This window comes from Oncorhynchus tshawytscha, linkage group LG06 (assembly GCF_018296145.1).
Source record: "Oncorhynchus tshawytscha isolate Ot180627B linkage group LG06, Otsh_v2.0, whole genome shotgun sequence".
Lineage (NCBI taxonomy): Eukaryota > Metazoa > Chordata > Actinopteri > Salmoniformes > Salmonidae > Oncorhynchus > Oncorhynchus tshawytscha.
In genome coordinates this window covers 52,631,290-52,645,754 of record NC_056434.1, presented here as the reverse complement: position 1 = coordinate 52,645,754, position 14,465 = coordinate 52,631,290, and the positions used below count along the sequence as shown (strand labels likewise).

The 14,465-nt window shown below is 40.2% G+C and overlaps 1 protein-coding gene across 1 annotated transcript in view; it reads right to left on the bottom strand.

The window, feature by feature from the left end:
* LOC112252717 (transmembrane and coiled-coil domain protein 3) overlaps window positions 1–9,241 on the bottom strand; it is a 44,468-nt gene extending 35,227 nt beyond the window's left edge. Inside the window, exon 1 of the mRNA XM_024424221.2 lies at window positions 8,930–9,241. Within this exon, the coding sequence (XP_024279989.1) occupies window positions 8,930–8,995 (66 nt within the window). The 5' untranslated portion in view covers window positions 8,996–9,241. The remainder of the gene's footprint in view (window positions 1–8,929) is intronic.
* Between the last annotated feature and the right edge of the window lie 5,224 nt (window positions 9,242–14,465).

The following is a 14,465-nucleotide window of genomic DNA, read 5'->3' as shown; positions in this document are numbered from 1 at the left end:
GCATTACAGAAGTGATTCAAGACTATATAAGCCAAGGTATTGTAGAGCAGGTGCTTAGTGATCATTTAGATATCCCTCAGAGTAGTGTTTGATGCATCCTCGTATGAGAGAGATACTTTTGTATATAAAGTGTATGTGGACACCACTTCAAATTTGTGGATTTGCCTATTTCAGCTACAACCGTTGCTGACAGGTGTGTAAAAATCGAGCACAAAGCCATGCAATCCCCATAGACAAACATTGGCAGTAGAATGGCCTTACTAAGCTCAGTGACTTTCAACGTGGCGCCGTCATAGGATTCCACCTGTCCAACAAGTCAGTTTGTCAAATTTCTGCCCTGCTAGACCTGCCCTGGTCAACTGTAAGTGCTGTTATTGTGAAGTGGAAATGTCTAGGAGAAACAACGACTCCGCGAAGTAGTAGGCCACACAAGCTCACAGATCGGGACTACCGAGTGCTGAAGCGCGTAGCGCATAAAAATCGTCTGTCCTCGGTTGCAACATTAACTATCGAGTTCTAAACTGCTTCTGGAAGCAACGTCAGCATAAGAACTGTTCGTCGGGAGCTTCATGAAATGGGTTTCCATGTCCGAGCAGCCGCACAGAAGCCTAAGATCACCATGCGCAATACCAAGCGTCTGCTGGAGTGGTGTAAAGCTCGCCACCATTGAACTCAGGAGCAGTGGAAACGCATTGCCTTGAGTGATGAATCAGACTTCACCATCTGCCAGTCCGACAAACTAATCTAGGTTTGGCGGATGCCAGGAGAATGCTACCTGTTAGCACAAAGCCCTGACCTCAACCCCATCAAACACCTTTGGGATGAATTGGAATGCAGACTGCGAGCCAGCCCTCTGTGCCCGACCTCGCTAATACTCGTGGCTGAATGTATGCAAGTCCCCACAGCAATGTTACAACATCTAGCGGAAAGCCTTCCCAGAAGAGTGGAGGCTGTTATAGGGGGACCAACTCCATATTAATGCTCATGATTTTGTAATAAGATGTTTGATGAGCATCGTTCATTAAATGACTGCTTACTAACAGGTTCAAATCTAAACCCTGACCTGTTGAGTATCCTAATTAACTTCAGGCAGCACAGAGTAGTGCTAATGGCAGACACCACGAAAGCATTTCTGCAAATCACAAAACGAAATGGACAGATACGTATTGAGATTCTTATGGACAAGTGAAATCCCCATGTTAAATGAAGAAATCAAGATGTACACTCTTGACGAGAGTTCCATTTAGAGCACCTGCAAGCCCATTGCTTTCAGCAGCCACAATCTGAACAAGTATGAGGGGGTCTATACAGACATGGTAACTTTACTGATGGAATGCGTGCATGTTGACGACCTCATCTGCAGAACAGAGGACAAAGAAACAGCCTCTGATATAACCATGAAGGCTAAAGAGAGCATGGACAGCACAAGCTTGAAACTATGCAAATGCAAAACAAATTCACACAAGATGCAAACTGAATGGACAAAAGGAGAAAGTAAAAGTATGAAGGAAAAAAATGTAAGCGAAAATTCAAACTCCTTCGAAAGTACTAGGATTAACATGGAGAACAGGCACTGACAAATTAGTGTTTGAAATGAAAGATTTGATTGAATTCCTGAAAGACAAGAAAAAAGCAAAATGAGTACTTCTGCTGAACGAATATTTGATCCTATCAGATTTGCATTGGGATCAAGTGTCTATTCCAAGAAATGTGGCAACAGGGCCTGTCATGGGATGAAGAGCTTCCATAAAAATGTACATACATGTAGGTTTACATGCATGTAAAGAATGTGCGGCGCTCAGATTAAGGAAAGAAGAGGAGGGAGTATCAACCTACGTGAGTCGAGGTGTAACCCAAAAATATAATCATCATTGCAAACAAAAAGGCGCAACGTTCGCTCACCATTGAAAAATCTTTGTTTTATTCAAGCAAGGTTAAAAGATCAATGTTTTGGCCTACAGTGGCCTTCATCAGAATAACACTCAGATGAATACAGTCATGACACAAAGATGTTCGTTGTCGGCTTGTTCACAGAAAGTACAGCTTCTGAGCAGAAGACTAATTGAATCCTACAGACGAAGAACCATATGTGACATTTAATTTTTTTTTTTTAAGAGATATACATGAAAAATCATTATTGGACACCCTTTTTCTATAGTGAACCGGTTTCACAAGCTTTCCACGCGCTAATTAAGAATCATTTTAAATTTAAAGATAGAATATGTGCACCACTCAGAATGGACGGACAAGCGCACAACTTTTCTGTTGCTGATGAAAATCGCTGAAATGTGGGAAAGAAACGTTAAACAAAACTAAAAGAATGGAAAGACAGGCAAAGGAAGATCTTACAGGATGCGGGGAAAACCCTATACAAATCATAAGGGTCAAGACAAAAACAAAAGAGGTATATGGAAGAACCGTATATCAAACAATCAAGCTAGCTAGCTATAGAGTACAGTAACTAACATGTATGTTCTGGGTTGTCTAATTTGTAACTATAGAGAAAACATATTAGCTAAAGTTTGTTGGCTACGAACTTATACTTTATCGTTACAAATGTTATTGCTAGATTATAGAAGAAAACATAGCTAGCTACGTTTTCTCCATCCACCGGATGATTCGACATGGCTACAGTGGCTAGCTAGTTATATGTAACGTTAGACTGTCTCCTGCAGGGAAGAGCATGTTCCACGACGTGCAGAAAGGATTGTGGAAAGTTGACTGATGAGCGCAAGCTGCATCTGTTCAACAGTTTCTACACTGTCCCATACGAGAAACAACCAGCGTTGATTCTCTCCGCTTAGACAGGTTACAAATAAGACAAAACGCCTATTATTATAATAGCTATATTGAACACTTGCATAGTTTAACTTTGACGGTAATGATACGTACATTAACGTTAACTCTAAAAGTGCAGTGTTACACAATGGTGCAATACAAACTCATTCTGTGTATAGGTTGGGAGTGTGTGAAAGATGGAGGTCCTGATCTAGCAATACCCTGAATGCGCTACAGTATATTAAATTCTGAATGTATCATTGTCAATTTTTATTGCAGCATGAGGTGAAACTGAGACGTAAACCTGGGGATAAAAAGGAGAACAAACGACGGAAACAAACCTTCAAATACCATGTACAGCAAACAGGCCAGAGATTTAATGTGTGCAAGGTCACAAGTTACTTATTTACTGCTGCCACCTCAGTTCAGAAGGACATTTCTTGCCTTTAGCATGGGTTTAACGCAATTCAAAACTTAATTGCTGATCATAGTGTTAAACGCAAAGAGAATGGTTTTCTGAACGTTTTGTAATATTGACCTTAGGGACCTGCATAATGGACATGCATATTGGCACATCACATTGATCCATATTTGATATTTACAAGTTGTGCTTGTTTTGATTGAATTAATTTAATTGTATTCTATTTTTGTAGTTATTCTATGGTATGTTCACATTGAGGGCTTCATTTTAAAATGAGACTAAGATTTCAATATTCAACTTTTAAGAAACGTCATCAATGCTAAAGTTGATAGACCACCTTTAAATGAATCTCTATACAAATGAATTAACTACATATTGCATTTAAGTTATTTACATGAAGGGCATCAGTACTTGAAAGTACTTAAAACATCATATCAGGTGTTAAAAAAAGACATCTTACAAGAGTCATGCAAAATGTCACATATACTGTTCTTCCACGAACTGAAATCATCACTGGAGATATACTGTTCTTCCACATTCTAAAAATTAAAATGGCATTAAAAAAAGGTTTGGGTATGGTGAATTATTTGTCAACCATAAAACACCTAATGTGGTACAGAAAATTAATAATGAAAAATAACTGACTATCTTAAAATTGAAAAATTGTCACATATGGTTCTTCGTCTGTAGGATTCAATGATGGAAACAGGGACAACAGCCTATTACATATCTTATTAACAAGTTATGCAAATGTTTACACTGTCAAATGGCCAAAATATGGTGAGTGAATGCTATAATATGGCTAAGTCTAAACGTCATGAAAAAACTGAATTCAAGTAAGGATAGTTATATTGTCATACCGTCCTTCTCTCATCCCGAGATGTATGGTATGACTGGCTTAGGACACAAGGGGGTGCCAAAAAAACATTGGCAAATGATAACAAAATTAGCACAAGTAATAGCGGATTTCCATGGAGGCTGCTAGCTAAATATGCTCATGAGCGCAAACAAAAATAAATTAATTGCAAAGACAGGCTATCCAGCTCATATAGTTATACACATATAGTATCGGTCAAAAGTTTGGACACATCTACTCATTCAAGGGTTTATCTTTATTTGTACTATTTTATGCATTGAAGAATAATAGTGAAGACATCAACACTATGAAATAACACATGTGGAATCATGTAGTAACCAAAAAAGTGTTCAACAAATCATAATATATTTTAGATTCTTCAAAGTAGCCACCCATGGCCATCATATGAGAAAAATGTAGGTTACATTAGTCCTAGCGCTAACTGAGGAAATATTGACATAACACAAGTGGTCATATTTAGATAACTCTCGGCTGACAGAAACCAATGGTCTGCACAATGCATCACAGGGGCAAACTACCTGCCCTCCAGGACACCTACAGCACCCGATGTCAAAGGAAGGCCAAAAAGATCATCAAGGACAACAACCACCCGAGCCACTGCCTGTTCACCCCACAGTCATCCAGAAGGCGAGGTCAGTACAGGTGCATCAAAGCAGGGACCGAGAGACTGAAAAACAGCTTCTATCTCAAGGCCATGAGACTGTTAAATAGCCATCACTAGTACAGAGGCTGCAGCCTACATACAGACTTGAAATCATTGGACACTTTAATAAATGGAACACTAGACACTTTAAAAATGTCACTTTAATAATGTTTACATAACTTGCATTACTCATCTCATATGTATATACTGAAACTATACTATCTACTGTCTTACAGTCTATGCCGTTCTGACTTTGCTCGTCCATATATTTATATTTTCTTAATTCCATTCCTTTACTTAAATGTGTGTATATTAGGTATTTACTGTGAAATTGTTAGATATTACTTGTTAGATATTGCTGCATTGTCGGAACTAGAAGCACAAGCATTTCACTACACCCGCAATAACATCTGCTAAACAAATAAAACTAGATTTGATTAGCAGGCAGCGTTAACTTTCCAATCACATTTTGGAACAGTGAGTGCATTCTGACATCACGTGCAGAAAGCAACTCACGCTGGGGCGACCGCTAGATATTTTTGGAACTTATGTGTGAAAAAGCTAACCTCGCATTTTATCTGAGAAAAGTAGGCTGGCTATACCGAGAAAAGTATAAAAAACAGACATAAATGCTTCTTACTGTATTTTTTTGCTCAGCATCAAACAAATGTTGTGCTTCAGGTTCACTTCTCCAGAAAAATGCAAGATTAACTTTCAGCAAAACATTAGGAAATGTAGCTGGTTACATTCTCTATGATAAACATTAGAAATATGATGGCGATGCATTGTTTTTGCAAAAAAAAAACAATGTTTCACTAATGTATTTTCTGTGAAGGGAAACTATAGTTGCATGTCCCTCATTACTCTATTGAAGCAAAAAACAACAACACTTTCAATATAAAATGCAACCCCTGGCTGGACACTGCTGGACTCACCTGCTCCCACTTTCTCCCGTTGTGCTATTTACAAACAAACACATTACTGGCTACACTGTTCTGGGGAACTACGGTAAGCTTCATAATGTAAAATAATGTGACAGGCGAAAATGAAGATCTCTCCTCCACTTTCAGCCGGGAGAGTTTGACATGCATATTATTAATATTAGCTCTTTGTGTACATCCAAGGGCCAGCCGTGCTGCCCTGTTCTGAGCAAATTACAATTTTCCTAAGTCCTTCTTTGTGGCACCTGACCACATGACTGAACAGTAGTCAAGGTGAGATAAAACTAGGGCCTGTAGGACCTGCCTTGTTGATAGTGTTGTTAAGAAGGCAGCGCATCACTTTATTATAGACAGACTTCTCCCCATCTTAGCTACTACTGTATCAATATGTTTTGACCATGACAGATTACAATCTAGGGTTACTCAAAGCAGTTTAGTCATTTCAAGTTGCTCAATTTCCACATTATTTATTTAAAGATTTAGTTGAGGTTTAGGGTTTAGTAAGCGTTTTGTTCCAAATACAATACTTTTAGAAATATTTAGGGCTAACATATTCCTTGCCACCCACTCTGAAACTAACTGCAGCTCTTTGTTGAGTGTTGCCATCATTTCAGTCGCTGTAGTAGCTGACGTGTATAGTGTTGAGTCATCCGCATACATAGACACTGGCTTTACTCAAAGTTAGTGGCATGTCGTTAGTAAAAAATTGAAAAATCTGTAAAAATCTGTAAAGAGACTGAAAGTAGTGATATGCTGCTGGCAAGTAAATTAAGCAGCACTGCAGTTAGCCTACAGCTAGAGCAGTGTTGCATAACAGAGGGCCCCTGATCCCCTTATGCATCTAGTTTGTTTCCGGAAAAAGTGCACAGTCATTATCTGCAGAAAGAAGGGAAAATGGAAAGATGGAAAGCATGAATGCAAGGTAAGGAAGAAGCAGCACCTGTCTGAGAACCAATCAGACAGACAAAACCTTGACTAAGCAGGTATAGCCTAGGCCCAGTGCATTTTAAAGTGTTGCGTAACCCTGACTATTGGAGATTAAGTGCAGTCAATTCATTAGCTGCAGAAAGAAGGAAAGCATGAATGGAGGGTAAAGAAGCAACTAAGAAGGTAAGATGAAGAAGTATGACCCAGTCAAGACAGTTTACGAATGTGAAGCTCTTAAATTAGTGGCATTATCAAGTGGTATAACTGCTGGTAGAGCTTTAACTTTTTAAAATGTTGAGCTGTATGGCACAATGCCCTGTTCGGAAGAAGTATGAAAAGGTTCGACAGCTTGTGAATGTGAAACTTTTAATCAGTGGGGGATTATCAAGTGGCATAACCGCAGTGTGAGTTACAGCCATAACCTTTCACAATGTTCAGTCGTATTGCACCCTGATTAAAAGTTGTCAGATTGGCAAGAACATAACTACATATTAAAACGTCTACATATCTGATTGCATCCCAGTGCAATGCATTAAGTACATTGGTGTCACAATGTATTCATAATCCTTGACTGGTTCCACATTTTGTTGTGTTACAGCCTGAATTAAAATTGATTAAAAAACATTTTTTATAACCCATCTTCACACAATACCATAATGACAAAGTGAAAAGCAGAAATACCTTATTTACATAAGTATTCAGACCCTTTTGCTATGATACTGGAAATTGAGCTCAGGTGCATGCTGTTTCCATTGATCATCAAGGCAAAGAGTGGCTATTTGAAGAATCTCAAATATAAAATATATTTTGATTTGATTTGTTTAACACTTGTTTGGTTACTACATGATTCAATATGTGTTTTTTCAAAGTTTTGATGTCTTCATTATTATTCTACAATGTAGAAAATAATAAAAAAAATAAAGAAAAACCCTTGAATGAGTAGGTGATCTAAAACTTTTGACCGGTAGTGTATATTGCAAAGGAGAGGTGAGGCATTGAGTGCAGCAATCAAGGAACGTGTACTTGACACTTTAACATCCGGCTCAAGATGATCCACCTCATGTTCAAACATGATAAACAGCTTGGAAATAACCAGTCAGCCAAACAGTCAGTAAACAGACAAACTGGCTAATCCTCAAAGGTTTGTGGTTATTTGGCTGGCAGGCATGATATCCTCCAGGATAGATAGAAACAACATGCTCTCTCTTTGACAGTTGAGTGATTTTTTTGGTTTTCACTGAGTGTTCACACATAACCATGGGACACACCGTGCTCCAGGCTCGAGGGAACGGGCATTCCAATGTGTGTGTGTCACTGTACTAGTACACTCGGTGTGTGTGTGTGTCATTAGGCCTACGAGAAGACCAATCTGTTTTTAATTTGTACAGTGGACTAGAATTAGGGACAATTTTCAACAGTGACACAACTATTTCCTTAAAGGGCCACTCTGTGATATTTCCATCCTTGTAAACTGTCTAACCCCATCATAAGCCAAAACATAAGGTTGTTTTATACTCTAATTTGAAATAAGGGGTAAACTATCAATAAATGATCAAATACTCCAGTCAAGTACATGATGTGCACACGTCCATGTTATTCAATAGTACACTGGGGTTTCGATAATGCTTGTACAGCTGCAACATTGTAATAACATGGAATAGCTAACTGTATCCCACTGTGAGCCATATTTAACGTTTTTATCTGAGTGATAACAGGTCTATCCAGCTGTCAATCGGAACAGCAACAACAGTAAGAGAACAGAACAGATAATAGAGAACAGAACATTGCTTTGGACACTAGGAAGTCATATTGGACCAAAACCAAGTGAGTGGTTGTCGTGGTGAGCTGCTAACCCTTTATATGCTATTGTGTTCTTTCAACTTTTAAAAAACGGTAACAATTTATTTTTATGAAGACCAATTAAACACAATTGTGTTATTTGAAATGCTCAAATAATAATCCAAATTTATGTTAGGCAATACTGAACGGCATGATTGTGTTATTAAAATCTGTTGAAAATATTAACACGGTTATAAAGAATAGACTCCTCCAATCCCCCCTCAACATTTATATGAAACACAAACAATAGTGTACACAGTGTAGCATACAATCGCGTAACGTTACTTAAAACGCAACTAAACCCTATTCAGGGCAATAGTCGCATAGCCCATAACCCAGTGAATGATCAGATATGAGCGAGAAGTAGGACAACAGATGTTCACATACGGAGGCATTCGATCCGTTATGATGACGATTCAGTACAATGCCTCCAATGTTTGAGCAGCCTAGCCCATAAACTACGCTGAGTAAAAGAAAGGGAAAACAAAAAGTCGTCAAGTTACCATATCGTTCCGGCTGTTGAGGTATTTTTCGACTTGTGATAAACGTCTCACTGCTGCGCTGGGCATAATCACCGTGTTCGTCTCGCGGTCCGTTTTAGGAACTATGATCGGTCTAGTGTTCCGTTCTCAATGTTTCATCATCTGTACTCTCCCACCATGTCGACAAACCCTTCACACACTGAGCTGACCACTCTCGTTTCTCCTTTCCAAGTCCTAAAATACAAGAAAACAACGTGCACTCCGACACCGCCCACTTTAAGCTCTGCCGAACGCAAGGGTGATGAGTTCAACTCTATCGTTCCACCCTCCACCTAGTCCTAGCCTCTGCAGAGTGGTCGCAACTAGTTACCACCCTTTCTTTTCAATTTCTGCCTAAAATGACATAGCCAAATCTAACTGCCTGTAGCTCAGTACCTGAAGCAAGGATATGCATATTCTTGATACCATTTGAAAGGAAACACTTCGAAGTTTGTGGAAACTTGAAATGAATGTAGGAGAATATAACACATTAGATCAAAAACATATTTGAAATGCAAGAGAAAAGGACAGTTAGATAGTTTTAGGTGTCGTTTGGCTGTTGGCCAACAGATGGCAGCAGTGTGTGTGCAAAGTTTGAGACTGATCCAGTGAAGCATAACTACATAATTATATAGAACATATGAAAATGCTATAGTAATAAAAAATGTAAGTCCACACACTCCCGGGAATGTCATAAATGATGGATAATTAACCTCCCTACAGAAAAGACACTAACCTTTTACACATCTAGATGGCCGGGAGGGGTGGGTGTTTAGGGCCTGAGACAGCAGGGGTTCAAACTGTAGAACCCAGTTACTACATTTGAATCTAAAAGGGGATTTTATCAAACAAAACTATGCTACCTACCTTTTATCTCTGGGACCCTCAGGATCACAAATCAGAGCAAGATTACTGAATGCAAGTACATTATTTACCTTCAGAGGTGAATGTAGCAAACCAGTTGCAGTGATAAGTGTTTTGTTGCTGTGCACTCTTCTCAAACAATAGCATGTTATTTTTTTCACAGTAGTGACAACTGTAAATTGGATAGTGCAGTTAGATTAACAATAATTTAAGCTTTCTGCTCATATAAGACATGTCTATGTCCTGGAAAGTTGGCTGTTACTTACGACATTCTAGTCACATTAGCAACAACCGTCCTGGTTTAGGGACACCAATCCCGTAGGATATCATATTATTTAGTAGATTCAATGGTTGTAAAGATGGGGAGAAGTCTGTTTGTAATAAAGATACGCTTAGTTTTTTTGACCCCACACTCCACAAAGCAAGTCCTGCAGGCTCTAGTTTGATCTTATCTTGATCATTGTCATATGGTCAAGCGTTGCAAAGACCTGGATTAGCTGCAGTTGGCCTGGAACTGAGCGGCACATCTTGCTCTTCATTGTAATCAGAGGGCTAATACTAATGCTATGCATCCCAGTCTCTCTTGGCTAAGAGTTGAGGAGAGACTGACTGCATCACTTCTCGTTTTTGTAAAAAACGTGTTGTTTGAAAAGTCAATTTACACTCAGCACAGACACACACACTTACCCAATCAGACATGCCACCAGGGGTGTTTTCACAGTCCCCAGGTCCGGAACAAATTCAAGGAAACGTACAGTATTATACAAAACCATGAGTGCATGGAACTGAATTCCAGCTCATAAAGTGCAAGTGATCAGCAAAGCTGGTTGAATTATTATTTTTTTTTTTAAAGCACCACCTTTCAGCACAACGCCTCTCCCCCATGTGATCTACTTGTGTGTATGTACTGAGATGTATGTGTAACTGATAGATGCACACACACACACACACACACACTACACGTTCATGTTTTTAAATGTATGTCAATTGTAAAGTCTTTGTCTGTAATGTATTTTCTGTTACGTGTCGGACCCCGGTAAGAATAGCTATGGCCATTGGTGTCGGCTAATGAGGATATTACTAAATCAAATCAAACGCGAAGGACATAGAATAATGCTGGGACGGATCCTGCAACACAGTCAGCTTGCCTCAGCCGTGGGGAACCTGAATAATATCTTTTCAGGTGTGTTTTAACTCCACCAGTTACATGCCACTTGATTGGGAACTATTATGGTTGTCTTGCATTGCATTTGATGTGATACTGTACAGCTACAATGTATTTGTGTATTAATACTTCTCATCCCTTCCTGTGCAGTGCCTGAGTTAGCGGCAGAGCTAATGTAGGGCCACCGCAAGCTCATGAACCCGGAGGGCTCATGGAATGACCTTATGTACGATCAGCACTGCATGGGCATCAAGAACACGCACAACATGAACCTCATTCGAAACTACTTTAGCAAAGTGCAGGGCCTGTCGGACGACCTGGCCAAGCAATTGTGTATAGTGCTGCAGTGCACCATGGTAAGGCTGGAGGCCACAGTGAGCAGGGAAGTTGGTGCCGTGCTTCCCAACAGGTTCTTGACAGGTTCTTCAAGCTCTACCACATCACTGTGTCCATCAGGGTGCAGGACCTGGCAGCAGAGGACCTGGCAGCCAACACGATTGTGTCCCTCCTCACCTGGTCCTCAATTAATACTTACAAAGTAAGTCTGTACTGCCCTCGGTGACTCATGTAGCATCAGATATATCTACACACCAGTCCAATCATTCCTTGCTATGCTAATGTTGCTGACAGTGGCTTGTACTAACTGCGTAATAACACAAATTGGACTGATGCCCAGATATCGCCTGCAGGAACTCTTTTGGAGGACTCTGATGATGAGAACTTCCCTGGTTTTGAGTAGTATGAATCTCGCCTGCCAAAGCCTGCATTGTCTCGGTTTCTACAGGCTTGGTTTTTTAATGGGGGGGAGGAGTGTGGCGAAATCCTGCACAGAGCCTTCACCGTGCGTTGCCACTTTAAGTGTGCACCCGCTGTCAGGAAGGCAGAAGTAATACAGCTATCCTACCTGTGTGTGAGCTCTCTGAAAACTGCTGCGCTGACAATGTCTATGCAACTCAGTATTGGCGTATTTAGATTATAAAAGGTAGTTCGCCTGTGTTATCGCTCTACTCTCTACGTGTTTGGAACCTGTTGCGGTCGTTCAATCATTTCATCTCATGGATTACGAGCAGCATTGTTGTGAAGCCTAGAGAGAAAAAGCGAGAGCGCAAGAACAGTTCTGAATATTGCCAGACTGCATCTGTGAGACTCTTGAGCAGTTTACAAACATTAACAAGTGTCTGACAAATGGCTCAGCCTATCCTATCACTACTCCAACCGTAACAAATGTGCAACAACAGAAACGGATGACACCATGGTAAATTTCTGAAAATCTGAAAGGACAAAAGCAGACTGACACTTAATCTCTATCTCTCGCTCGCATACACAAAAACACATACATACACACACACGTACACATTTCATACTCACTTATCCACTCATTATCTAAACCTCCACACCCATAGCCTATTCCCCCCGAAGCCAGTATCAACCAAACACCAAACAGAGCCCTCAAAGCAATTAAGGATTAAGGATTTATCAGGACATTAGCTTGAGTGTTAACTCTTTGCTCAGAGACCCACCCTACCAGGACCAGAGTCCATGGGATTGGGAAAAGGCCAGCCATTCCAGACTAGTTTATCTTGCATCATAAATTGCTTAACTTTGTTCCTTTTCTTTACAAACAATTGTTACTGTTCTTAGATTTGAAGGTGTTTGAAGGCTTACTACCTGAATAGGATACCTTATTTGGAGTTCAAACAGACATGCTGTTGTTACGACGTCTCCTGTTCTGTTGGCGAGGCTTGGGTTGTGTCTGAAATGCAAAACTTCTTATGAGTGAGTGGTCACCAGTATGGACACAGACAGAGAACAGGGCCCGTACTCACAAAGAGTCGGAGTGCTGATATAGGATCAGTTAAGTATGCAACAGGTCAAGCATGTATGACAAGTGTGAGACACAGTAAGCAGAAAGAGACACATTCAAATTCCACTACAATCATAATGAATATGATTGATTATATGGACAGAGAGGACGTGATCTTACTCAGAGATGCTTCGTGCCCAGTGCAGTAAAATAATAGTTCCAATGCCAAAAGGGGCAAAAGGGAAGTTGATTGATAATAGGGATATCCTTGTCACACCAATGTGCCGGTAGGGATATCCTTGTCTCATCGCGCACCAGCGACTCCTGTGGCGGGCCGGGCGCGGTGCGCGCTAACCAAGGTTGCCAGGTGCACGGTGTTTCCTCCGACACATTGGTGTGGCTGGCTTCCGGGTTGGATGCGCGCTGCGTTAAGAAGCAGTGCGGCTTGGTTGGGTTGTGTATTGGAGGACGCATGACTTTCAACCTTCGTCTCTCCCGAGCCCGTACGGGAGGTGTAGCGAAGAGACAAGATAGTAGCTACTAACAATTGGATACCACGAAATTGGGGAGAAAAAGGGGGTAAAATGTATTTACAAAAATAAATAAAAATAAAAAAGATAATATGATCGGGGCCGTGCAGAAGCGGTAGAATCAGATATGAGGATATTAGATCCCTGGTTACGTGACAATGGAATCTAAAAACAGAAGCCAGCAATGTATTCACTAGGTCATCAAGTTTTAATGAGAGTTCCATTTTTAGGAGACATTCACCAGGTGACAACAGCAAAACAGGGCTGACATATGTCTGTGCTTGTGTCACTACTACCCCATGTGCATCAGCCTGATAAAATATTGATCAACCAATAGGACTAACTTCCACTTTAAGACATTTGACTCAGATAACACAAAGCTGTTAGGACCTCAATATACAGATTTTGCAAAATTGACATGTAAAGACATGTAAATCATCTAGGCCTATGTGAATAACATTTACTGCTGCTCATTATGGTACCAACATAATAATGCTGAGTTTAGGCAGACCAACTCTTTTTTTTTCTCCAATAATTGGTCTTTTGTCCAATCACAATAGATCTTTCACATCACATCCTTTTCAGAGCTGATCTGATTGGTCAACAGATTTCATTCGTGAAAGAAAATGACGGTCTGCCTGTGTGAACACAGACCGAGAGCTGTAACGTAATCTGGATCTGGGGAGACTTGCCTATTTTTATCGAATTGGTCACCATTTATCACCTCTTTGCAAAAACAATAATAGATATTCATACCTCTGGCATAGTCCGCTGCAAGAACAACGTCACAACAGGATAAGTCGCAGTCATAAGAAGGTCAAGATTATCTACACACAGTATAATAAGCAATTATACTATAGATTCTTATTGTTTTGAATGGTAAGCAATGCAATCTGAACAGAAAACCCCCCAGAAAAGTCAGTCAATATTATTGGGAAATATGGTAATCCAGGTCAGAAATAGCCTCTTGGACCCTGGGAAGGTGACTGCATTGTGGGTAGATAATTGCCCCCTTTCTGATACTCACAGAGAAACCTTCATGATGCAGATTGTTGACCTTCTCAATTTATTGAAACAGTGGGTACGCAACATCAGTCCAGCAGCATGATCCATAGAAATGGCAATTTCTCATTCTGTGTCTCACCTACTCAAACC